At 45.0% G+C, this 26,913-nt stretch overlaps 1 protein-coding gene across 1 annotated transcript in view; it reads right to left on the reverse strand.

Annotated features, from left to right (window-relative positions):
• Nucleotides 1–8,888: 8,888 nt before the first annotated feature.
• Nucleotides 8,889–26,913, reverse strand: part of NAALADL2 (N-acetylated alpha-linked acidic dipeptidase like 2) — a 438,734-nt gene continuing 420,709 nt past the window's right edge. Inside the window, exon 13 of the mRNA XM_056850172.1 lies at nucleotides 8,889–9,087. Coding sequence (XP_056706150.1) covers nucleotides 8,889–9,087 — 199 coding nt within the window. The remainder of the gene's footprint in view (nucleotides 9,088–26,913) is intronic.

Genomic DNA, 26,913 nt, shown 5'->3' on the forward strand with positions numbered 1-26,913 from the left:
TAAAAATGCACTATGCATTTTCTCTACCCCTTGCATAATTTTATAAACTTCTGTCATATCCAGCCTTAGTTGTGCTATTTTTCTAGACTGAAAAGTCCCAGACTAGCCAGGCTTTCCTCATAGGAAACGTGCTCCAACCCCGTAATCATCTTGGTTGTCCTCTTGTGTACTTTCCCCCCAATATTCTGTTAAGAGATACAATGACCAGAACTGCTACTCAGTATCCAAATGAGCCTGCATCATAGCTCTATACAAGGGCATTGCAATCCTGGCCATTTTGTTTTCAATCCCTTTCCTAATAATTCCTATCATGGAGTTTCCCCTTTTTCACTGCTGCTGCACACTGGGTTGACATTTTCATTGAGCTATCTACTACCACCCCAAGGTCTCGTTCAGTCTCAGTCTCAACAAGTTCAGACCCCATATGCATACAGAAGAAGAAGAAGAAGAAGAAGAAGAAGAAGAAGAAGAAGAAGAAGAAGAAGAAGAAGAAGAAGAGGAGGAGGAGGAGGAGGAGGAGGAGGAGGAGGAAAGGAAGAGGAAGAAGAAGAAGAAGAAGAAGAAGAAGAGTTAGTTTTTATATGCTGACTTTCTCTACCACTTAAGGAAAAATTAAACCGGCTTACAATTGCCTTCCCTTCCCCTCCCCACAGCAGACACCTTGTGAGGTTATAGAGCTCTAAGAGAGCTGTGACTAGCCCAAGGTCATCCAGCTGGCTTCATGTGGAGGAGTGGGGAATCAAACTTGGTTCACCAGATCAGAGTCCACCACTCCACACCACCCTCTTAGCCACTATACCACACTGGTACAGTTAGTGCACCAAGATAATGGGGAAGGTGGAGTGTGTCTATGGGAGGCTTGCCCAATCTTTATGTTCCCTCTCGTGGCCTGTAGCAGCACACATAGGTAGAAAGGTGGGAAAAAGGATAGCTCGTTTGAGCCGGTGAGAATTTGCCACCCATGGGCACTGTGCCTGCAGTGAACTTGGCCATGACTAGAGTTACCAGGTCCCACTTTGTCACTGGTGGGAGGTTTTTGGGGCAGAGCTTGAGGAGGGCAGGATTTGGGGAGGGGAAGGACTTCAATGCCATAGAGTCCAATGGCCAAAGCAGGCATTTTCTCCAGGGGAACTGAACTCTATCGGCTGGAGATCAGTTGTAATAGCAGGAGATCTCCAACTAGTACCTGGAGGTTGGCAACCCTAGCCATGACTCATTTGAATTATGGAATGTAGCATTATATTTATTATGTGCATCATTAGATGGTTAAGGAAATCTTTGCTTGTGCAAAACCTCTTTAAAATAAATGTAATTGATCTGTTGTTAGAGCCACATAAATTTTCCATGTCACAGGACCCTGAATTCACAATGGGCACTTATTGACTTTCATAGGGCATGCATCAAAAACCACAATCTTTTGTCTTCTGCTCCCTGGCCTTAATGGTGAATAGTGACGAACCTCCTTGTTTCCCTTCTAATGGATTCCATGAATGGAATGTGATGCTCTGGCTTAAAGCAAAAAGGGAAAATGCATCCAGTAGAGCATGAAAGCAGAGTGTAATAAAAGGAAGGTGTAGCAGAGAACATGATCCTCCTTTCTGCCTCTTGAAGCTCAAAGGGATGGCATTCCAGAATCTCATCTTTCTTTCTTTTACTCCCTGTACTTAGGCCAAGGTTTTGAACAATAAAACCATAGAACTTAAATAAGACTCACCTCTAAAAACAAGAGGAGATGTTACAGTATGGCCAGCCAGAAAGCAAACAAGAGGACAAAGACTTCAGAGGATCTAATTAGTTGGATGGGGCTGACTAATGGTCTGTGGGTTAAATCTGATGGCCCTCATTTTTCTCCTCCCCCCGCCACACTGGATTTGCCAAGCATCCCTTCTCACCTAGCAATAGGGTGCCAGATACCAGGTAATGGTGGCAATTGCCTGTCAATTAAGGGGGCTGCCTGCTGCCCCTCAGCTGGCCAGTGGGCGGAAGCAGGCCTGCAGAAGGGGGAGAGGGGCAATTAACTTCACTTCTGGGTTTACCATAGAGTTTTCCCACAGAGTTCCATATGGTTCCCATAGAGTTTTTGGAGGAATATGCTAGAGCATCCCTGTCACTTCTAGGAGAAACAACAGAGTTTTTGGAAGAATGTGCTAGAGTGTCCCAGTCACTTCCGGGGTAAACTCAGAAGTGACATTATTGCTCCAATCACCCCCCCACCCCCATCACAACGAAGCTCCCGCTGGAGGAGAGGGGGGACCTGGCAACCCTACCTAGCAAGGACCCCTTCAAACAGGAACTGAGAGGCGACTTCAGGCTGTATCAGTAGGACAGCCACAACCATCATGACGATCATCGTTAGCACTTATATAGCGCTTTAGAACATTCAGGGTGCTTCACAAACACTGACTTGGATCCTGTGGGTCTGTTCCGCTAAGAGTGACCCTTTCGCCTTTCTTCCAACACAAATAACCTCTGGCAGCAAAAAGTTTTTGCATCGAAGGAGGGCTTCTTACATTGGCAGACAGCATCAGCCTTAGCAGAAAAGATTGATGGGATCCAACCCATTATCTCAGTAACAACTTTGCAACCTTGGACAACAGTGAGATATCTTGATATTTCAGAAGCTGAAAGATGGTGGCTGGACTAAGGCCCACTTGAGATGACCTTTGAACTTCTAGCTACTCCAGTATGCTGCAGACGACATTTTCCCCAAGAGCATAAATGTGAAATGATCCACTGGATAGGTGTTGAATGTACTCTATACCAATAGAAATAGCCAAGAGAAGGCAATAAGGTTGAGTTCACTATTCACCATGCTGCCGAAGCAAGGAAAGGTATATAAAAAGTGCTCCTAATTCCACCCGTGCCTACGCCACTAAAACTGGCAGAGTGTCCAGTGAAAAGCCGCTTTGCAGAAATGCGGCAAAGAAGGAGAGCGACCCCAGATGAACTTCTCAAACCCGAACGGTTCCTTCCACAGCACATTGCATGCAGGTGGACAGATTTATTGTGCCTTTGGAATGCTATTACACACAACCCCATTCTACTCCCTCTATTTAGAGGCCTGCATACCTAGAGTGGCTCTATAATAAAGACATAGTAAAGATAGTCACCCTGGCGCATTATATCAAACACACTTTAGAGTCAGTAAAGAATCTACTTCGAGAGAGAGAGAGAGAGAGAGAGAGAGAGAGAGAGAGAGAGAGAGAGAGAGAGAGAGAGAGATTGTCTAGGAACAATACTATTGTCATTTCACTTCTGCCTATCAAACAGTAGCATCCGTGGAAGGGATCAGATAGCAGGAAGCGCACTGACTTTAAAAAAGCAAGATAAGGTTTGAGGCCGGGATCTAGCACAATTTTAAAATGTGTGCACCACCGCGCTTTTCAGAACACCAGTGCTTAGCTGCTGAGCTCCAGAAAAGCCCGTTAAGCCTTCAGCAGGGAGGAAATTCCATTGGCTCCTCCATCCCAGTGAACAGAAAAATGGGACTCATCTTTGGGTCACATAAGATGCGAAGCTGGAGGTCCTTCATCTGATTTAGCCTCTCCTGCATTCATTAAGAAGCTTCATGGACACTGAATGGAGGCCCTGATGCTCAATTATCCATTCCCTAATTGCAGTATTTTCCCCAAAAGCCACAGAAGTGAATACCAGCTAGCTACTTGTATTGATTTCCCCTGAGAACTAGGGCTGTCGATTCGGTTCGTCTCGAACCGAAGAACAGCTGAATTTCCCCTGATTCGGCGGTTTTTAGTTCGGATGGAACCGAACTCAAAAAGGCGGGAAAACAGGGAGCCGAATTCAGTGAGTTTGGGGTGTTTGGCAAATTGGCAAATTCGGGGTTTGGCACAGCAGCATAACGGTCAGTTAGTAAGCAGCATTCTCCTGCGGCCAATCGGTGCCCAAGCTGGGTCTTCTTCCCCACCCTTAATGTGCATCTCTGACAATGGGGGTTTGCAATTAGCAGAGCTTGCCGCCTACGCCCAAAGCTCCCAACCCCGACAAACAGCTGCGGGAAGCAAGGGCGGGGCAGGTGCGAAGAAGATGGAACAGAAGACATCCACAGTAAGACCCATTTTGGGGCTTTTCTCTATAATTTTTTTCCTGTGTGTGTGTGTGGGGGGGGGGGGAAGCAGAGTCTCTCTGTGTGTGGGGAGGGAGCAGTTTCTGTGGGTGGGGTGGAGCCAAAGGGGGCTTTCGCCTGTTCCGCGGGGGGGGGGGTGCCCCCTGAGTCTCTCTCTCCCTGGTTTGAGGGGGGGCTTCAGATGTGTGTCCTCAGGTTTTCCCTCATTCATAAGATCGGTTAGGTCTATTTTGATGCTTGCTCAAAACTGGTTTTCAAATTGTGACTTAAAGAATGCATTTTCCTGGTCCTGAGTCCGATGCAAAAGGGGAAATTCCACCCCCTCCTGCTCCTTATGCATAGCTAGCTGCCTCTGTCCCTTTCCATGGTTTGCAAACTCCCAGGTGTCAGGTGTTGCTTTGCATGGTTGCAAACGTGTTGCTTTGCATGGTTTGCATGGTTGCAAATATGTTGCTTTGCATGGTTTGTATGGTTGCAAATGTGTTGCTTTGCATGGTTTGCATGGCTGCAAATGTGTTGCTTTGCATGGTTTGCAAACTTCTTCGCACCTGCCCCGCCCTTGCTCCCCGCAGCTCAGCTGGTTGTCGGGGCTGGGAGCTTCGGGAGTGGGCGGCAAGCTCTGCTAATTGCAAACCCCCATTGTCAGAGATGCACATTAAGGAGGGGGGACCCCTTTCGGGGCCCATATCTCACCCCCCGACCTAATCTTTACAAAACTTGGGGTTCTTGCAAGAAGGGTCCCCTCAAGCTACGCTGAAAGTTTGGGACCTCTACCCCCAAAAATGCCCCCCCGGAGCCACGGAAAGGCGCGATTGTGTTTTTAATGGCTTTATTCGGCCGAATTTTTCCCCGAACTCCTGATCTCATACCAAATTGCACGGACCCGAAGCGGGGGAGTTCAGACTTCGGCATTTCCCGAATAAAAACAGGCCAAATTTTGCCGAATCCAAATTTTACCGATTTTTTTTTCAACAGCCCTACTGAGGACCAAATGCCAGCTTTGGATGGTATTATGATATGAAGATACGCCCTGACCTGGTTAGCCCCTTGCTAGCCTGATCTTGTAAGATCTCAAAAGCTAAGTAGGGTCGGTCCTGGCAAATATTTGGAGGGGAGACCTCCAAGGCATACCAGGGTTGCAAGGCAGAGGCAGGCAACGGCAACCCACCTCTGAACATCTCTTGCCTTGAAAACCCTACGGGGTCGCCATAAGTCAGCTTTGACTTGACAGCAAAAAAAGGGGGGGTGATACAGATCGGGGGAAAAGCATGGGTCAAGTGGGTTTAACCCCCTCCCACACAATGCCACTTCTCTGACCAGGTCAGAGCTGCCGCCGGTCAGAGTCGACAATACTGACCTTGAGAGACCAAAGGTCTGGATCAGTAGTCCTGCCCACATGACACCTCTGAATGCTGACTAAATGCACAGAGAGGGAGAGCAGACATGAGTGTGAAGTCCCCACACCTCACCTCCAGGTGATTGCTGGCTCATCTGCACAGCACCTGCATGCAGGGGACGTGCACATGCATGCTCCCTCCTCAAAATTGGCCCCATTTGGAAAGCATTGTCCCCATTCATGGGAATGGAGTGTACACACAGACACTTCTGCCTTGCAGTCATACTGTGCAGATGACTCAGAGATTGCATGGAAGCATGGGGCCAGGACACTCATCCTCGCTGTCCCTGCTCCCGCATATTCAGTCAACATGAAAAGACTTGTATGAAGGCTTGTATAAAGTAATGTCATGCGTATGTGTATCTGTAGCCCAGATTGTCTTCCTGTTGTCCTGGTATTTATTTGTAGGGAAGCTTTCCTAGGAGAACATTCAGTCATATGATCCTCTGTCATGCTTTTTGAAATGGTACAGTCCCAGCAGACTGTACCGTATAGATCAGTATGGGGCGAGGAGAAAACAAAGTCAAAGCTAAGCCTATAAGACAGACGTGATTTACTAAATGCTTACTAATGTAATTTGGAATGTATACATCTATCTGACATCTGATCTCTCTCACATGCTCATTAGCATTTATACAGTACAATACTCTGAAAAACTAAGGTACAATATAACTCTGTGTGTGTGTTTGTGTAGTTCCTGATTGTATCTACACATGCTCGTGCACACAAAAGATACATTTTTTAAAAAATGTTTTCCTAAGATGTTAAAAACAATTTATAGCCCATCATGAACTCGGTATACAAATCCCAACTCCCCCATATACTTATGCTTGTCTGACTTGATTGTATTTTATCTTCTTTATGGGGCCACTAAAATATGCACTAATAAAATCATGTTAGCTTATTCATTATCATTTCATTTTCATCCACCTTAAACACACAAATAGAGGAAGCCATAAAGTTTCCTGGCTGTGGGATTATTCAACAATGCGTCGCTTGTACTGCACCCCTGCAGCTGTCTCATGACAGAGGAGCAAAGAATATCTAAGGAAACCCAATTGACTTATTACTATTCAGAGAGAAAAAAATTAAATTTATGTCTGGTCAGTACCCAAATTAATTCCAGTGACATGGCCTGGCAGGATTTACTAGCTCCTCACTTTACTGATGCTATTCAAAGGCCCGAGAAGAGACTCGGTTTCCAAGGATGCAAGGTTCTGTATGCTCCCTTCTACTGACTGAAATCAATGGGGCTTCTTTCTGAGCAAGCATGGATTGGACCAGGGAAGACATTTCACGCATTCAGCTGGAAGCCATTGAGTGATGAATCAAGGGTGAAGATCATATGGGATAGCAACCCCCCAATTGCCTCAGAAGGACGTGGAAGTGACCAACAGCTGGGCTGGACTTGCATGAATCAGGACCTCCATGCTACCATGTGTTTCTACCCACCAGGGTGGATCCCACCATCCCCCAAGGAGCCTTCCTCCATCTGAAGGAGGCTTCCTCCAACTTAAGTGGCTCTTCCCTCAATGAAAGAACCACTGAGGCTGGAGGAAATCTCCTTTGGCTGGAGGAAGGATTGAAACTTTGCTCAGAGAAAGTGGTAGGATGGAGTAGGATCCACCCCACCATTAATGTCTGGATATATTTCATATTTAGGTTAATATTTAGGTTAAGAGCAATTTCAAGCAGGAAAGGTTTTGCATGCAGGAGTTCCAAGAATGTTAATACATCTCTTGAACCCAGAAAGGGAAGAATTTGGGTATCAACCCAGAGTTTGGTCAAAATAAGGCACTTCATTTCAGCAACAACAATAACAAAAACCAGCCTTTGGGACCTTTGTGTTCACTACTCCAAGTTCTTCAAATATATCATTAAAACAGATATTCCAAAACCTATTTAAAATTAAACAAATTACTTTATACATTCTCCATATCGGACATAGCCAATAGCTCCTAAGATTTCCTGATATTAAAAGTCTGAATTATGTTCAGTCTTGGGGGCGGGGGAGTGGATAGCCCAACCCTATAATGGATGCTACATGACTATGTGGGAACTTGTGATTTGAGACAAGACCTCAGATCTTGCCATAGCTGATCTCTCCTGAGAAATACTTGTCCTTTGTTCGTAAAAGGATGATCTAAAAGCTTTGGACACCAGCCACACCTCCTTGTTCATCCACCGAGAACCCAGTGAGATATGAGGAGACTCAAAGGAAGGATGAGCCAGATTTGAGTTTTAGCTGATTTTGGCATTGCAAAGTTCTGGGTTTTCAATGTCATAGATGGATGGAATCACATGCCATTATGCATTCAAAAAAGCCTGAATAATCTTTGAGAGAAACATCTGAAATGTATCAACCAGCTCATATGCCTGTTTATTGAGTGTGCATGGAAAGGGCAGCATTCCCTATCAGGTGCCCTTAAATTCCTAGTGAGTACAAGAAGTCCCTGATAATGTACAACCCTAGCCTGCTCTCCACAGGAGTGGAGACTGCTTCTCAGTGTCCCAGTTCAACTGCTGGGTGCTCAGAGCTCAACTCAGCATGAACCAATGAATCCCACCATCTTTGATCTCAAATAGACATCAGTAAAAAAAAAAATCTCCTTGAATAAAAAGAAGGGGTGGGCCTAGTTCTCTCAGGATTTTGAAACTGTGACTTGGTCTGCATGTTATTCTCACCATGGCAATGCCATTTTCAGAAGTTCCCCATGACTCAGAGAGAGAGAGAGACAGACAGACAGACAGACAGAGATAACAAAGAAGAAGAAGAGTTGATTTTTAAACACCGACTTTCTCTACCACTTAAGGAAGAATCAAACTGGCTTACAAACACCTTCCTTTCCCCTCCCCACATCAGACACCCTGTGAGGTAGGTGGGGCTGAGAGAGCTCAAAGACAACTGTGACTAGCCCAAGGTCACGCAGCTGGCTTCATGTGTAGGAGTGGGGAAACCAACCCACTCATGTGGGAGGAGTGGGGAATCAAACCCGATTTTCCAGATTAGAGTCCATCACTCCAAACCACTGCTCTTAACCACTGCACCACACCGGCTCTCCACCACCAACCAATATATAATATGTATATATATTAAACTTAAAAAGCAGCAGATTTCATCTCTAGAAGTCAAATGGTAAGTTTTCTTCCCTCCATTACATTTTTTACACATTTAGACATAGATATACACATCAAATTATCCATAGTGCAAAGGGCTGCTTTAGACCTAAACGCACGTATAGTACCTTGAAACGAGGACTCTTTATGAAGAGCTGGCAACAGCTCTCTCCTGGAAAAGTTTCCCACCTTACAGAAACACAAAACCCAACGTTTTGTGTTGCACAATGTAAACAAAGTTCTTGAGTGTGGGTTTCTATTTGAGAGAGCCCAAGAAGGAGGGCCGTCTCCTCAGTGGCTCCCCACCAAGACGGCCTCAAAGACGTCGAGCCCTGCTTTGAAATAAACCTGAGCTGAATTGAAGCTGTTGAGGACCGTTGACAGGGCTGCCTGAAGAGTCTCGTTTGAACGATGCAGCTTGCCGTGTCTGACCGCCTCGAGCAGTACTGAAAATTGCTGCGTCCTCTCATCCAGTTTGTAAAGGATGTTTCTAAAAGAGAACAATAGAGGATGGTAAGCGCTCGGCTCAAAAGAGATGGAAACGGGCATCTGAAAATCGTCTGAAATCATCAATGAGACCCCCAGGTGGCAGCCACGTTTTACAAATGATACCCATTACCTAACTGTAACATTAACCCGCGGCAAGCTCAGAAGTTGAATGTGTATATTTTGTCTGCCTTCCCACAAATAGGCCCCTTCATCGCTCCAGGAGCAGACGTTTACGAATCTTTATCAAAGGAAAAGAAGTCAATCAGGATGAAATATGTATCGCAACCTCAGCCCCATGAAATCCTTCTCACAGTAGTTAACGTTTCAGGTCGGGGAGAATAACAGACAGATCTTATGCTCAGCTGACAGACCTTTGACCCCTACAGGGAGGTCCCTACCCCTTAGCAAGAATGATTTGACACCGTTATAAGTAGAAATGTGAACCTAGCCACCCTAACGGGTTTCTCAAATATTTCTGGCTGGTTGACAAAGTGAGACTGCATTTTTAGGGGTCATTGAACTGGAAAAGCCGATGTGTAATTTTTCCTCAGCTTGAAGATCAGCTCGTGCATCACTCGGGAGAGGTGCTCTCTCCCCTGGTGGTGGCAAGTACAGTCATGTCACAGCCCAGTTACGGCAACCCTGTAGGGTTTCCAAGGCAAGAGATAAACAGAGGTGGTTTGCCACTGCCTGCCTCTGCATTGCAACTAGGGTTGCTAACTCCCAGGTACTCGCTGGAGTTCTGCTATTACAACTGATCTCCAGCCGATAGAGATCAGTTCCCCTGGAGAAAATGGCCGCTTTGGCAATTGGACTCTATGGCACTGAAGTCCCTCCCCTCCCCAAACCCTGCCCTCCTCAGTCTCCCGCCTGTGGTGAAGAGGGACCTGGCAACCCTAATAGCAACCCTGGACTTCCTTGGTCATCTCCCATCCAAATACTAATCCCGGCTGACCCTGCTTAGCTTGCAAGATCTGATGAGGTTGGGGGTGGCCTGGACAACCCAGGAAAGGACACTATCTTCCCCGTTGCCAGGATATTTCTCCTTTCCTGGAGGTTTTTCAGCAGAGGCTAGATGGGCATCTGTCAGCAATGTTGATTCTTTGACCTTAGGCAGATTCTGAGAGGGAGGGCATCTTGGCTATCTTCTGGGCATAGAGAAGAGCGTCACTGGGGGTGTGGGGGGAGGTAGTTTGGAAGTTCCTGCATTGTGCAGGGGGTTGGACTAGATGACCCTGGTGGTCCCTTCCAACTCTATGATTCTATTATTCTAACCCTATGAAGACTCCCTAGTGTGGAAGCAGCCCAAAACCAAAACCCACAGATCCCTCAGTAACTCACTACAATATGCAAGCTGAATGGCCAGAGAAAGGATTGCTAGCCTGTGCATTTTTATCCCTTCAAGAAGTTCAAGGAAGCATGCACAGATATCCCATCCCCTTTTATGCATTTAACACACTGTAATCTTGCCCCTCTTCCATTGAGCTCACAGTAGCGTACATCATCATCCCTTCCTCCGTTTTATCTTCACAACCACCCTCTGAAGTAGGACGGGCCGAGAGAGTGTGACTGGCCCAAGGTCAGCCAGTGGGTTTCATGGCACTGTGGGGATTTGTACCTAGATCACCAAGATCTTCATTTGACATTCTAACCACCCCATCACATCTGGCTTGTGGGCTGCTTTTACTTACTGCAGCACAAGATCTGGCAGGCGGAATTTTTTCATTTCCCCAATAACAACAGATGCAGATTGCTGCTACGTCATATTTGATGCCAACTTGGATCGGGCAGCCACCTTGGGATTCCCACAGAGGAATGACTTAAAGAATGGCCAATTGTTTCTTTTCAGTTTCCTTTCGAAAGCACCTTTCATTTTTACTATGTTCCTTATTATACATGTTGGCTTTTATGATTACAACAGGGTTTTTGTTTGTTTGTTTGGTTCCATTAGCCTCATAGGAACACATTACATTTCCTGCTGTAACATCTTTATTTTCCATCCAAGTTGGAAGGAATTTCAAAGACTTTAAGGAAGGGCTTAGCTCTCCTGCAAACACAAATCTTACTGTGTGAAAACTGCTTTTTGGCGGTATTGCTTCATGTGGCCATGGTACATACCTGCTACATGATGCTGACTCATGAGACTATGCTGCACATGTGCAGGGCTGCCAACAGTGGGGGACCAGGGGTACAAAATTCCCAGGGCCCAAGTCAGCTCGAGACACCAGAAAATCATAATTTCAGGGTTTTTTTCCCCTTTTACCACAGTTTTGCAATGCAGCCGCTAATGACGCAAGCAAGGCAAGAGCAAACAGACAGGTGCTCTTAGTTGGTGCTGTTTGCCACCCTTTTTTAGCAGTGATTTTTATTTTAGAAAGCTCTCTACAAGGCTGAGGAAAACATTTTCCTGTCATGAATTGTTCCTAAGCACATCAACCAACTTGATAGACCTTCATTTCTTCCCCCACACTCACGTTGGTTCCCTACTTTCCAGCTTCATCCTTTCTCATCGCTTCCTAGGCTGCGGAGTTAAAACACACTTGATAGTAGAACAAAAAACCTCTGTGTCAAGTTAATATTTCCCAAGAATCTACCAAAGTAGTGAAAGGGTGATGCTATTTTCATCTTTACACACATTGTGATCTTTATTAATCTGTATTAGAGGTTATAAATGTGGAATAATGCATGCCTTAAGTGAATGCCCTACGGTCAGTTTATATCATCTACGATAAGGTGATCTCCATTGGTTCAGAAGACTTTAGAAGGAGACTAGATACGTTCATAGAGGTAGAAATGTCCATGAGAGGCCATTAAGTATAATGTCCTACATGTTCAGGGGTAGTATATGCTTGAACACCAGTTTTGGTGGGACAATTTTTGGGAGCAGCTATTGCCTTTATTCCCTACTGATGGGATTCCCAGAAGCATCTGGCTGGCTAGCTGTTGTGGGAAATAGGACACTGGATGAGAGAAACCTCTGGTGCAATTCAACAAGCCTCCTATTTTATTCTTATGCAAGTCACAGGACATGTAGTTATCCTATCCTCGTTTTTACAGAGGGTTTTACAAATATTATTCAGTGATCCCACTGCTTCCTCTGCATCTGTAAGTATATGACTGAATTATTGAAGTGTGTGAGAAGAAAGGAGACGGCCATTTTTTAACATTGAGGGAAAGACATTCTGTGCATGCCCAGAAATATTTTTCTTCCAGACTCAGCCCCGTGCTGAAAATAAAGTCTTAGGTGAAATTCTAGTGAGATATTTGCACAAACCAGAAAAGTAGAAAAGCCAAATTCTAGAGGGATAGCCATGTTAGTCTGTTGTGGCAAAACCCAAAAGAAATCTTGTACCACCACCAGGGCAGTCAAACAGGAGGCCTCGCACCAGAATGGGAGACCTGGCAGCTCTAACTCTTGCCATGGAAGCTTACTGGATGCCAGTCACATATGCTCAACCTAACCTACCTCACAGGGTTGTCATCAGGATAATATGGAAGCTAGGAAAACAATGTAAACTGCTTTGGGTCCCAGTGGGAGAATGGCAGGGTATACATGATGTAAGTAAAAAAAAAAAAAGAATTTGATCTTTTTTTAGCAGGTCATGAGGATTGAACTTGAGTCATGAGCCATGGCCCCTGCCGTGAAGTACCCATGTGGCTTGGCACATGGGTGTGCATGTGAATGCGGGAAGGGGTCCCTTAGAAGTAGGGTTGCCAGCTCCAGGTTGGGAAATACAAGGATATTTTGGAGGGTGGAGCCTGAGGAGCATGGGGTTTGGGGAGGGGAGGTGCTTCAATGGGATATAATAGGGCTGTTGAAAAAAAATCGGTAAATTTCGGATTCGGCAAAATTCGGCCCGTTTTTATTCAGGAAATGCCGAAGTCCGAACTCCCCCGCTTCGGGTCCGTGCAATTCGGCATGAGATCCAGAGTTCGGGAAAAAACTGATCTCTGCCACCTGGAGTTCAGTTGTAATCCCAGGAGATCTCCAGCCACCACCTGGAGGTTGTCAACCCTACTTAGAAGAGAAGGAAGTAACTCGACTAACAGGGACTAGTGTGGAGATGAGGGAGAGAGAAGTGGGCTCCCTACAAGCTAATTCCACAAGTATTCTTTAAGGGGGAAAAATGCACCACAATATGTTTCTAGTAGCGATACGCCGCAGGATCAAAAATAATAGTACTAAAAGCCTACTCAGTGGTTCTCCACTTGGCTTTGGTGGGCTTGCCAGAGGAGGCAATAAATGTTATCTTAAAGCAGGTGTAATCATTATCCTAATTACAGCAGTATGTAAATATCGTAAATCTCTACCCAGGGGCGCCTTTGATTGTAAACCAAAGTGTGTGGTGCTGAGAAAAAGGGGGGGGGAGGTCTGTGAGTGATTGCCAGCAAGACTTTATCCTCAAACACATACAAAGGATTTCATAAAACGAACGGAACGGACCGGCGAAAGAAAGAAAAAAAATTAACAAAGGAAAGCGGTTCAGCCAAGACACTCCATTAGTAACTTAATTACATGACAGGCCCAGTGGCAACTCCAAATTAGTAATAAAACTGCCAGCAATAGCCACCCAGAAGACTACCGAAGAGTATTTTCTGCAGATTACTATCAGAACCTTCTAATTACCACTCAAAGAGAGGGATTGGCTTTTTTTTTAAGTGACAGGATAAATGGCAACTTAAAAAGTGCACTTTGGAAATTAAGGTTCCTTTATAGCATCTTTTGCATAAGGAGCATAACTCGGCCCTCCCCGAGGCGCCGACACGCTCACAAAACAGCAACGCTTTCCTGTTTTAGGAGCTTTTAAGCGTCGCGAATACAGCCATTGCCACAAGTCATAGGTAAATTTATAGATGAACAGGGAAAGGTTTGACCAGCGGCTGGCTTGGTTTGCAAGTCTTTCGGCAGCGGTGGCCGGTCAGATGGCAGGAAATATACTTTGCTTGAGAAGCCGCTGAAATGAAAAGGCATCCATTAACATGACAATGAAGCCCATAGCAAGCTCTCTCACCACCCAATAGAGACACTTTGAGAAATCCAAGAGTACACTAAGGAATTCCAAGCTGAGCCCAAATAGCTTTTCATCAGTTTGCATCGCCGGAAATCTGTAACGACCAGCGTGGTGCTGGAAGCAACATGAAAAATGGTATTTCTGCATCTTGTTTGGTTTATGCAATAAGAATATTCTTTCCTTTAGAGGAGAATGGAAACTAATTTGTTAGAGTCTAAATTTGTCCTGAATAAAAACTGAGCAAGCATTTGCTTTATTTTATTTATTTATTTTAAAAACCATTTAGAGCAATTTTTCCCTTGCTGCTGTTTCTTCTTGTTGGATCAGTCACAAGGATAACTTCAGCCAATCAGACGTTGCAGAGTAAATAGGATGATGTCATAATGAAATATAGCCATATCTGACTGACTAATGCCTCTACCCTCAAACTCTCTTGCTCAGTCGAAACGTATGGAGGAAATGTCTTAGGTTGCAATCCTAATGACACTTTCCTGGGAGTAAGTGTCATTGAATAACATGGGACTTACATCTGAGTAGACCTGCTTAGATATGCTCCCTTTGTTTCATTTATGTTGATTCACTGGGGCCTCCCACAAAATACATCAAACATCAAACAAAAGACTAAGCAATACAATCATTGTGGTCATTTATGCATGGTCGCTGTAACCTCCTTTATTCCCTGTTTCAGCCAGGATCTAACTTTTCAGTATGCACGATATCCCATTCCTTAGCAGCGCGACACTGTTTCGACGCAAAACCAACCCGGGTCTTCCAGTTCCTCTGTTAATCCAACTTTTCCCTCTCCCCTGAGCTCAGCCTGGCTCAAAGCAGCGTACAGATGACTAAACAGGGGGGAACACAGATGATTGGTTTCTCTCACAGCCAATCACGAAGCATTGTGTAAAGAGGTGTGGATTCAAGTGCTTCCTTCTACCTTCGAGCTCTTTCTGAGCAAAAGAAAGGCTTTTTAAAAGCGAGGCTTGGATTTCTGTCCCCCCCCTTCTTTCAGATTGCTTTTTTTTTTGTTCTTAAAATACTTTTTTATGTGGCAGTTGGGTTTGGGGGGAAGGAAATCTTCTCTCACGGTGAGCACTGCAAAGTAAGCCAATTACAGCGCAGCATTTAAAGGGGTGGGACTTGATTTGAGCTTGGGAGACTGCTTTTCCGTATTCATGGCTTGATTAGCACACAGTTTCGTCCCTGATCATTCAAGCCAATGCATACAGTTTCCCCCAAATCGGGCTACATTAATGTGCGATGAACCCAGGTCCAAGCAGGGAGATCCAACCCATGCATAAAAGCACTGTGTTGCATTTCCATGATTCCAACTATGTTAATTCAGCCTCTTTGCTTAATCACTTAATTACTCCTCCCTTCAACCTTAACTATTTTGATCACATAAGTATAATAAGTATAATGCGCGGAGTCAGTGCGACCAAGCACAAAGAGATTCTTAAAAGGAAAGAGCAATGCATTATTGATGACGGTAATGAAATTACAACACACATCACTCATCCTTAATGGCTCCCTTCCAATGACACATCATCGCAACTCCGCAAGTACAGCACCAAACTGGGAAAAAGTAATTAATAACTTCAGTCAGCAATACCAAAGGAGATAAAACTTCTTTGCAGAAGTGACAAATCAACCTTAATAAACTAAAGCAAAGGTACATACAAAGGGAATTTTATTAAAAGGCGGCGGGGGGGGGGGGGTCTATGGTCTTTATGAGCCATTTCCGTGACTGAAAAATGTGCTCGTCAGAGATAGACATAATGGCTTGCTATTCAAACATGGCTTTTCATTAGCTGAAATGGGAACGGAATGGGACCCAGACCAGCCCGAACGTTACTGACTTTATTCCCCAAGCTTTAAATAAATTACACGGGATAATGCCATGCCTCCTCAAATGGCTTGTGCTGTAATATTGTGCAATGCAAGAACTATTTTTTAAAAAATATTGAATTCTTTCAGAGGTTAAGCTGAGGCAGCTTCCGGAAACAGGGGTAGGCAACACCCCCCGCACACTGCTGACAGTGAAATACCACACCATTTGTCTGCCGCTGAGGGCCAGGTTTCCACCCAATCAACAGGGTTGGCTTCTGGCCATTGGTGTCCCCAGGGCTTGGTTTGCTCCAATCGGGTTCTCCCAAGGACAACCTTCATTTGTCTTCCATCTGCCCCATTTTGTTCCCTAACACAGCAACATCTTCATAGGTAGATGCTTCATTTTTTATGGCAATTTTTTCCAACACAAAAGTCTTTGACAACATCCTTCTGGACGGGGTCCTGGTTTACACAGTAAGCAGAGGAAGCAATGTGACCAAGAGCCAGTGTGTTTCATAGGATAAAAATGACTTCTACCATAGAGTTTGCCCAAATATCAGAGTATCCCGGCAACACCAGCAACATAATGGCATCATTTCTGGTTTGCGCCTGAAGGGATGTTGCCGTGTTGCTGGCAAGGCAGGCCTAGACTTAGTTTTCCTGCTGGTAAGTAGGGTTGCCAGGTCCCCCTTCACCACCAGCAGGGGGTTTTGGGGGCAGAGCCTGAGGAGGGGAGGGACTTCAATGCCATGGAGTCCAATTGCCAAAGCAGCCATTTTCTCCAGGTGAACTGATCTCTATCGGCTGGAGATAAGTTGTAATCGCAGGAAATCTCCAGCTAGTACCTGGAGGTTAGTAATCCCAAAACAGCACATAGGCTCCAAAACAATTCAATATGTCTCAATATTGTTTATTAATTCATAAACAATGTATTTGAAATTCAATACTAATCCTAATCTATTCTATACAAATCATATTTCATTCATCATTGTTCGGTCAGATGTACATTCACCATAAACACTACAGGAAGCACAGGTCCTGCTGAATACAATATAGGCAACATAAATAAATCACAAATTTCTTTAAAAAGAGAGTCCAGAAAGAGTACGCGCCCTCTAGATCTTGGCTGCGTTTCGTAGAAGCCTTCTTCAGCTCTTTGATTAATGTTGCTTAATAGTCCAACATTATTAAGCAACATTAATCAAAGAGTTGAAGAACGCTTCTACAAAATGCAGCCAAGATCTAGAGGGCACGTACTCTTTCTGGACTTTCTTTCTAAAAAAATTTGTGATTTATTTATGTTGCCTATATTGTATTCAGCAGGACCTGTGCTTCCTGTAGTGTTTATGGTGAATGTACACCTGACCGAACAATGATGAATGAAATATGATTTGTATAGAATAGATTAGGATTAGTACTGAATTTCAAATACATTGTTTATGAATTAATAAACAATATTGCAACATATTGAATTGTTTTGGAGCCTACGTGCTGTTTTGGAATTACTAGCTTATTGCAGCACTGAGTATATAATTGCATTGAAGTACCTGGAGGTGGGCAACACTACTGGTAAGTCCCGTCCTACTCCACCCTTCACCGGTTGCCAGGAGGTACCTGGCAACCCTACCCACCTACAACAAGGACAACTGCAATTGCCCCTCAAATCATCTTGGCCTGGGTGGTGCATGCCAGCCCTCAAAAAATCCCCCCTTCTATTTCTTCCTCACTCCTATTTCACTTCTTCCAATCTACCTAATTCTTTACAAGAGGTGGTGGCAGTAGCAGCAATGCTGGGTCAGACCGCTCCAGCTAGGGTTGACAACCTCTAGGTAGTAGCTGGAGATCTCCCACTATTACAACTGATCTCCAGCAGATAGAGATCAGTTCACGTGGAGAAAATGGCCGCTTTGACAATTAGACTCTATGGCACTGAAGCCCCCCCTCTCCAAACCCAGCCCTCCTTAAGCTCTGCTCCCAAACCCCCTCACAGGTAGCAAAGAAGGACCTGGCAACCCTAGCTCCAGCTGTTCAGTAAGAAGGAAAGAAAGTTCTGTCTCTTCCTTCCTCTAATGGTGCCTCGCCTGTGGCAACATTGACAGAGACGCCTGCAGCATTCTGGAAAATGTAGTTCCTAAAATGCATGGCCTCACATATTTCTGCAATTTACCTCTGAATACCAAATACTATGGGGAAAAAGGACAAACCTTCATGACCTGCTTCTGAGTCTGCCAGAGGGCATTTGATTAACCGCTGCTGGAAAAAGAACACTGGACTAGATGGATCTCGGCCTGATCCAGCAAAGCATTCCTTAGCACTCAAATTGAGCTTGTTCAAGACACAAACATGTACAATAACACTGAGAAAACCAGTGGCCTCATTCAAATGTACATTTGCTGCATGGGAACTGCTGTATCCTCTGGCCATAGTGACGGCTTTGGGAAAGAAATCATGTCACCCTGTACATCTTAATGCTACTAAAGCAGCATCAGGCTGTTGTGAAATAGCACAGTCAAGCTGGTTTTACAACCCCAGCAGTCTCAGATCATATGGGAACCTGGCAAGAAAAACCTCTTGTCATCCCCAAGAAGGAAAGCACCACCTTTTATGGTGATAGATGGAGGGACCATTTGCAATACTGCCAGGGAGAAACAAGATAGATTACTTTTGATACCCTGACTAGATGGGCCTTGAAAGCCGGGGGAGCTCCATTAACATCATTGGTTAGATGCCACATGGAGGGAAACATGAGGACTCGGCCTCTATCTCAGGACAGGACAAACAGAACCCCTCCCAAAAGGGAAGGGAACGGTTAAGAGACTCCTCTCACTCGCTGAAAGCTGGGCAAGCGGAGGGCCTAGCAACTGACAGGAAAGTTGAGTGAAGTCTGCAATGACCATCCTCTATTTTATGCTCACAACAACAAGCCTGTGATGCAGGTGAGGCGGAGACTGTGTGGCTGGCCCAAAGACACCCAGTGAGTGGCCACAGCAGATTGAAGATTAGAAGCCAGGGCTCCCAGATCCTAGTATGAAACTCTAACCACTACACTATCCTTCATGGAGTGGCTGTTGTTGAATAGCAGCAAGCAGCTTGGCCTAAATGAGTGGTAGTAATTTGTGTGGTAGCAAGTCCTTCCTCAAAAGATACAACAGCCCTGGAAAGGGCTCTGGCCCCTCCCACAGCCTTTTACTGGTTGAAGCCAAGGCTTGAAGACTGGAAACATGGTTGTGGTTGCCTAGCAACAGACACTGAAGGTATTTATTGCTTAAAGCTACAGGCATTATTATTTAGAGGAGGATTAACCCCCTAATGTTTTCTTCTTTTTTTAGATTTCAGAATTTTCTCAGGTTTATAGAAAGATCTGCCTTGTCTGACCATGCCCCTAATCTCAGGATTTAAGTATCCACAAATGGGGCCAAGTTGAGTATTAGATATACTGATTTTGTTACATCAATTACCAATTTTAAAAACTGAAAATGTTCCTCAGTGGCATGTGACAGATGGGGAATTGCTGTCAAAGGGGACTGGGGAAAGCAAAATGGAACCAATGTGAGTGGTATTGGAAAAAACGTGGACTTTCCTGGTGACATGGCAGCCATCCTGTCTTTGCTGGGATTTCTCCCAAAACAATGAACAAAGGGATTTTGGAAAAGATTGCAGAAAATATAAGGGAAACCAAGGTGATGCATGGAAGCACCACAGTGCTGGGTGGAATCGGGAGGAAAGGCATTTCCCAGTTGTACCTCAAACAGGTGAATAACTAGGGCTGCCAGGTCCCTCTTTGCCACCGGTGGGAGGTTTTTGGGGCAGAGCCTGAGGAGGGCAGGGTTTGAGGAGGGGAGGGACTTCAATGCCATAGGGTCCAATTGCCAAAGTGGCCATGATCTCTATCGGCTGGAGATCAGTTGTAATAGCAGGAGATCTCCAGCTACTACCTGGAGGTTGGCAACCCTATGAATAACACATCTGCAAGGGACCCAGCAAAACAGGCTGATCAGCTCAGTCCACATATGAAACACTTGGACAGAATTACTTGAACAGCAAAGAACATTTTAAGGTTTGATTCCGGTGGAGAAGCTAGTCATAGAAACAAATGTTTCTATATCCCTCCTCCACCATGAAACATTTGCATGCCTGAGATAAACCAAATCAAGACATATTCCACAGATGCAAAATGCAGTCTGGATCCAGCCCTAGATGTTTTTGTTTTCAAAGGTCAATGGATGCGAATTAGTTTTGATCTTCAACACCATGTGAGAATAGAAAAATTAAACTTCCATTGCCCTGCCCGAACCAGAATTCATAGCCCATAAAGCAGTTATTTCTAAATCGCAGTGCTGGAAATATCTCATTGTGGATCTTGTCTGTGTGCAACCTCTTCGCAAGGGAATGCTTTCTGCAGAAGATTGTTCAAATATTAATATTGACTTAAAAAAAATATGTCGAGAGCTGCAGGATGCCAAATTCTGCACCTCAGACCAAATTCTGTGGTTTGTATGGAGTCAGTGAGAAAGAAAGGCCGCCCTAACGATACAGCCTGTATTTTGTTTCCTCTTTAAGCACTGGTTTTCAAGAAAGAAAGAGAGATGCAGAGAGAAAAGAAACCTCCGCTCTAATAATTTAAAGAAGCTCACCCAGGCAACAGTTTACATTTGATGAAAACAACTGCAATCGGGAACACCGGCTATCAAGAGGCAATCTGAGCCAACTGGAGGAGATAGTATTGATTTAAATGGGATTAGACACTAGTACAGCACTTGAAACCTAACCTTGCTTCATTGAGATCAATGAGAGCCTTGTCAAATCCATCACTGGGACAAAAATATCCAGTAAGCCCTTGGAAGTAGTGAGGAAGGATATGGTGGTACTAGTATATTGATTCCTCTAGGCTCAAAATAAAGCTGCCCTGAGGATACCAAAGGCATACCCCAGAAATTTCCTCTGTACCTTTCAAATCATTGATGAATGGGAAGAGAAACCAGTGGAAGCTTCTTCATCCTGCTCCATTCCATGACTTTTGGAGAGCCAGCGCGGTGTGGTGGTTAAGAGCAGTGGACTCTAATCTGGAGAACTGGGTTGCTTTCCCCACTCCTCCACAAGAAGCCTGCTGGGTGACCTTGGGCCAGTCACATTTCTCTCAGAACTCTCTCAGTCCTGCCTACCTCACAAGGTGTCTGTTGTGGGGAGGGCAAGGGAAGGCGATTGTAAACGCTTTGAGACTCCTTAATGTTAGAGAAAATCAGCATATAAAAACCAACTCTTCTTCTTCTTGTGCTACTTTCTTTCACTCACTCCTGTTGTTATGAGTGAGAATTTATATGCTCAGCATAGCCCAGGCTAGCCCAATCTCATCAGATCTGAGAAGCTAAGCCGATACGGCCCTGGTTACTACTTGGATGGGAGACCACCATGGCTGTCCAGGATTCGTCTCTTGCTTTGAAAACCCTATGGGCTCACCATAAGTCGACTGAAAGTTGACGGCACTTTCCCACACCACAGCAAGTGCAGACAGGCAACATAAGGCAGGGTCAGGAAAGCTATCCAGAGACTCATTGTTGTGTTATCTCCTACTTCTTCAGCAGTTTTGAAGGGACAGGACAAATCTCTGGATTGTAACCTGACAACTCCATTCATTCCCTTTTTGTGGAACTCTTCTCCTTCTGCTGTAAAAGTTATGTAAGGATAACAGTTCTCTGTAAAGTCAGCATGGTCTAGTTCTTAGAGTGCCAGGCCAGGATCTGTGAGACCTAGGTTAGAATCTCCACTCTGCCTTGAAAGCTCACTGGGTGAACGTGGACGAGTGATTAGCCTATCTCTCAGGGTTGTTGTGTGGATAAAATGGAGGAGGATAGAATGATGCTGGGTCCCCATTGGAGAGAAAAGCAGGAAATGACTGACTGACTGACTGAATAATACTCTGGGCTTTAGATGCCCTCCATTGGATCCTGTGCAAAATTTCCACTGGCACTAGACCTCTTATGCAAACAGAAACACAAGAAGAAGACCACGGTGATGCTTGCGCTAAACCATTCCATGCAACTCATCCACTGACATGGGCCACTCAAACTAGGTTTTGAAACTGAGTCACAAGTGCTTGCAAATCTGTGAAGAAAGGGGGGAAAAGGTTGTGCCCCATTTGTAGGGAATGGCTGAGTTCTGCTGCGTTGGATGGGTATTTGAATACATTTGCATATTCAAATGAGCCCCCCCCCCCCGGCTTTTACATAGCCAAATCTGTAACACTATTGATTTGAAATTCTGACATATTTGAATGCTACAGATATTCCCCGTGCCGGCTGGATCTTTAAAATGACACACTATACATCTTTTCTAAATTTGGTGGAACACATTACTTCTGCCACCGCTAAACATTTATTTAGCGCTCGCCATAAGCTATGCATACGCATTAACTTTCCACTTATATCTTCTTCCATTTAGAAAAAATTCCTCTAGGTTAGGTTGGCTGCCTGAACTCTTCTGTATATTGAAATGTAGACACTTTCCCTTTTATCCCTATCGCATTCCGGTTAGCATTCATCAAGCTATCTGAATACCATTAATAATGTTACTCAAGCAATGCTTCTCGCACTATCTGTTGGTACAGATGGGAGCAGCAGTGACACAGTTTCCTTAATGGAAAATATATTTGCAGCTGAATCTCAAACCTCACAGATGTCAAAACACAAACGAGAAGCAATATATTTCTTAAAAATCAATAAACGCTGGCCTGGAGAAAGAATCTCATGCATTTCTCCCCCCCGCCCCCGCATTTGGTCTGGATCTCAGGTAGCCGACATTGTAACTTATCCAGAAAACAGAATTTCTAGTTAGTCATGTCACATCACACGCAGACTGAAAATGAGAAATGTGGATTGATATCTCTCCTTTGCCATTTTAAAACCCTTTTCTTTAACTCCTAGTGCTGCCATTTTGTAGGAGTTCAGAAACCACATAGAATATGGACTCAGGCACAGAATTCAGTTTCCTGAAGATCTAAGCCTACGGCAAGTTGCTAGCCCTAAAAGATAGCCCAATCTCGTCAGATCTCAGAAGCTAAGAAAGGTCAGCCCAGGTTAGTATTTGGATGGGCGACTGCCAAGGAAGTCCAGGATTGCTACGCAGAGGCAGGCAATGGCAAACCACCTCTTCCCTTGAAAATCCAACAGAGTTGCCATAAGTTGGCTGTGACTTGATGGGACAAAGGAAATACAGTATTGTAAAGGCAGGTTTGTACTCCCACAATGTCCCATCGGCTACCAGTTCAAAGAAGCTGCACAGGGCTATTAAGGGGAGGGGGACCAGGGGAACAAAAGCTCAGTGGCCCTGGTCACCCTGGGGAGGGCATGGTGTCTCATGCCTTGTGTTTGGGCTGAGTCCGGGTTGCATTGAGAGACCAAAGGGTATCTTTGCCTAGGGATAGGGTTGGCCGCTTTAGATTAGGAAATTCCTGGAGATTTGGGGGGTGAAGCCTGGGGAAGGTGGTGTTTAGGGAGGGGAGGGAGCTCAGCGAGATATAATGTCACAGAGCCCACCCTCCAAAGCAGCTATTTTCTCCAGGGGAACTGATCCCTGGGGGCTGGAGATCTTGGGTTGCCACATTGCTCTTCGCCACCGATGGGAGGTTTCTGGGGCGGAGCCTGAGGAGGGCAGGGTTTGGGGACATCAATGCCATAGAGTCCAAGTGGCCATTTTCTCCAGGTTAACTGATCTCTATAGGCTGGAGATCAGTTGTAATAGCAGATCTCCAGCTAGTACCTGAAGGTTGGCAACCCTAGGGAGATCCATGGTAATCCCAGGAGATCTCCAGGCCCCAACTGGGGTTGGCAACCCTACCCAGGTGGCTGAGCAGCACTGCATACATTTAGTTAGCATGCCAGTGCAACCCCCACCCTTGGCTACTACCCTCTGGAAAGCCAAATAAGCACGCATAGCTGTTTTGTACTGGTAGAAGAAGAAGACTTGGTTTTTATATGCTGACTTTCTCTACCACTTAAGGAAGAATCAAACCGGCTTACAATCACCGTCCCTTCACCCCCCCACAACAGACACCCTGTGAGGTGGGTGGGGCTGAGAGAGTGTGACTAGCCCAAGGACACCCAGCTGGCTTCATACGTAGGAGTGGGGAAACAAATCCAGTTCACCATATTAGCCTCTGCCGCTCATGTGGAGGAGTGGGGAATCAAACCTGGTTCTAGGGCTGTTGGGAAAAAAATTCGGTATAGTTCGGCTTCGGCAAAATTCGGCCCGTTTTTATTCGGGCCGTGCCGAAGTCCGAACTCCCCCGCTTCGGATCCCCGAAATTCGGGGGGGATCCGGAGTTTGGGGAAAAATTCGGCCCCCCGCGCGCCTTCAGGGGGATTCTCTGAAAGCGCGCGGGGGGCCCTTTAAACAGATCTGCGCCTCCCAGCTGGCCCAAACCGAAGCAACAGCCCTACCTGGTTCTCCAGATCAGACTCCACAGTTCCAAACCACCGCTCTTAACCACTACACCACGCCAGCTCCCCGCTGTGTGATCTGTGCAAGGGCAAAATCCCATGGGTTGGTGTCATGTTTTAATCAGGCTTGAGCTGAGAAGTTTGGTGTGAATAAAATTAAGTCAGGTCTACAGAAGCTCTAGAAAGTGGTGGGAATGAGATTTGTAGGGTGGACTATACCACGTCAGGAAGAGGGGGGAGGAAAGAATAACATTTTAGAACATTCCTGTACTTAAAAAAAATAACAATTTCATCCTGATGTGCCTTAAAAAAAACTCTTCATGGAACTTTTTTGCTATGGGGGAGCTTTCAGAAACCTGCATCCTGAAGTGCTATAGCCCATTCTATAATTTCAGGGTTCTACAACCTCATTCTACTGCATGTAGAGCAAGCGTGGCTCAAATTGTAATATGCATTAATTGGCTTCAGAGAGAACTTTTGCAACGTTGCCCTGATGTTTCTCAACTTTTTTTTTTAACTGGATATAGGCATTTTATTCAAATTTATCACAGATCTTCTCAATTTCATTTCCCCCTATCTTTGCAAGAGGTAAGCCACAGTTCCCCGTAACGGATTTTCTCTCACTTCTCGTGAATTATCCTGAGCCATCACTTTGATATACACTGCCTGCTTTCTCCCAGTATATTTAGTAGCGGCCTCCTCATAAAACAGCTCATGTTAAAAGGTAAGGACGTGCAAGCCCAGAAATTACAATTCCCAGCAGGTATTGTTCAAAGCTCAGTGAGTTACAGTGAACATCAGGTGATGCTGCTTCTGACACCAAGTTTCCACTCGTTTGTCGCATGCATCAATTTACAGAAGATGCCTGACATATTAAAATAGTTCTCTTAAGGAAGCACAAAAACATCTCTGTTTTTCAGCGCATCAGGACTAGGGATGATTGAAAGCTTGTTAGTTTGGCTCACAGTCTGTTTGCTGGTTGCGCAAGTGAAGCCGAATGTTTATCAGTCAGTTCAGTTGTTCACATAAGAACATAAGAAAGGCCATGCTAGATCAGACCGAGGTCCAGCAGTCTGTTCATACAGTGGCCCAACCAGGTGCCTCTAGGAAGCCCACAAACAAGACAACTGCAGCAGCACCGTCCTGCCTGTGTTCCACAGCACCTAAAATAGGCATGTTCATCTGATCCTGGAGAGAATAAGTACGCATCATGACTAGTATCCATTTTTACTAGTAGCCATGAATAGCCCTCTCCTCCATGAACATGTCCACTCCCCTCTTAAAGCTTTCCAAGTTGGCAGCCATCACCAGCCATTCACAACTAGTTTGAGCCTGTTGGTTGAGTTACTTTTTATGTACTCAGACAGTATGGTGCAGTCGGCAGTTTTTCATGTATGTGCATTCTTACACAGCCCAATTGGAGTCCTACCTCGTCCACCCTCTCCAGCACACCAGTGGTTCCTACATGCCAATTGTATAAACAGTGAGTAAACCAATCAGTCAGCTAGTGATTATAATTTTAAAAACTCTTCCTGTTTAGAGCTCTGACTGCTCACCGAAGTCCATGATGTCAACATTCTTTGATGCAAACGCCTTCCCTTCCCCTCCCCACTACACTTGTGAGGTAGGTGGGGCAGAGAGAGTTCGGAGAGAACTGTGACTAGCCCAAAGTCACCCCGCTGGCTTCATGTGTAGGAGTGGGGAAACCAATTCGGTTCACCAGATTACAGTCCACCGCTCATATGGAGGAGTGGGGAATCAAACCCGATTCTCCAGATTAGAGTCTCCTAACCACTACACCACTCTGGGAGAAAGGCAGTTTCATTCCTTTTCACACTTTGTTTCTCTATAGATTTGTTGTCCACAAAGGAAGATGCTGTTTTCACACACACACACACACACACACAAATTCCACTGGGAAGAGTCGCTGTGCTGCAGTACAGCATTGTCTCTTGCTCGCCCTTCTCAGAGGTACAGAACCCCCAGGGTCATTCCGACTAGGTTATGATCAATTTCTTTCTTCGAAGGATTGATTAAGAGAGGGCATGATTCAGCATGATTAGCGATAATGAGGAAAGATCAGAACCACAGCAGGAATTTGTAAGAGCATTATCAGATTAGTCATTTATTACTCGAGGACTCTGTGCTGAATTTGTTGCCTCAAAGAGTGAGGAATATTAAAATGCAAAATCAAACTGAGCTTAAATAGCAAAGTGCTAAAATGGTCGTGTTTACTTGCAGCCTCTGGTGATAGGTGATGGGAAAATTCACAAATATTGTTAAAAGAAAGATGGGGGGGACACTTCCTATGTTACAGTTCTAAGGTCACATCTACACTGTACATTTGTTGGTTTAAGCAGAAGGAAAGGTAGAGAGATGCTGAGTCATTCCTGTATAAATGAAAATTAAATAATGGCAATTCTGCACATGCTCACAAATGCTGATCTGACTATTAACCATTTTTGTGAGAATGTTTAAAAAGCTTGGGGGAATGGAATTTCATTGTACAGGAGATCCATTAGCTGATCTTCCTGATTTTTTTTTTAAAAAAAC

This window comes from Euleptes europaea, chromosome 5 (assembly GCF_029931775.1).
Source record: "Euleptes europaea isolate rEulEur1 chromosome 5, rEulEur1.hap1, whole genome shotgun sequence".
In the NCBI taxonomy this organism is placed as follows: Eukaryota; Metazoa; Chordata; class Lepidosauria; order Squamata; family Sphaerodactylidae; genus Euleptes; species Euleptes europaea.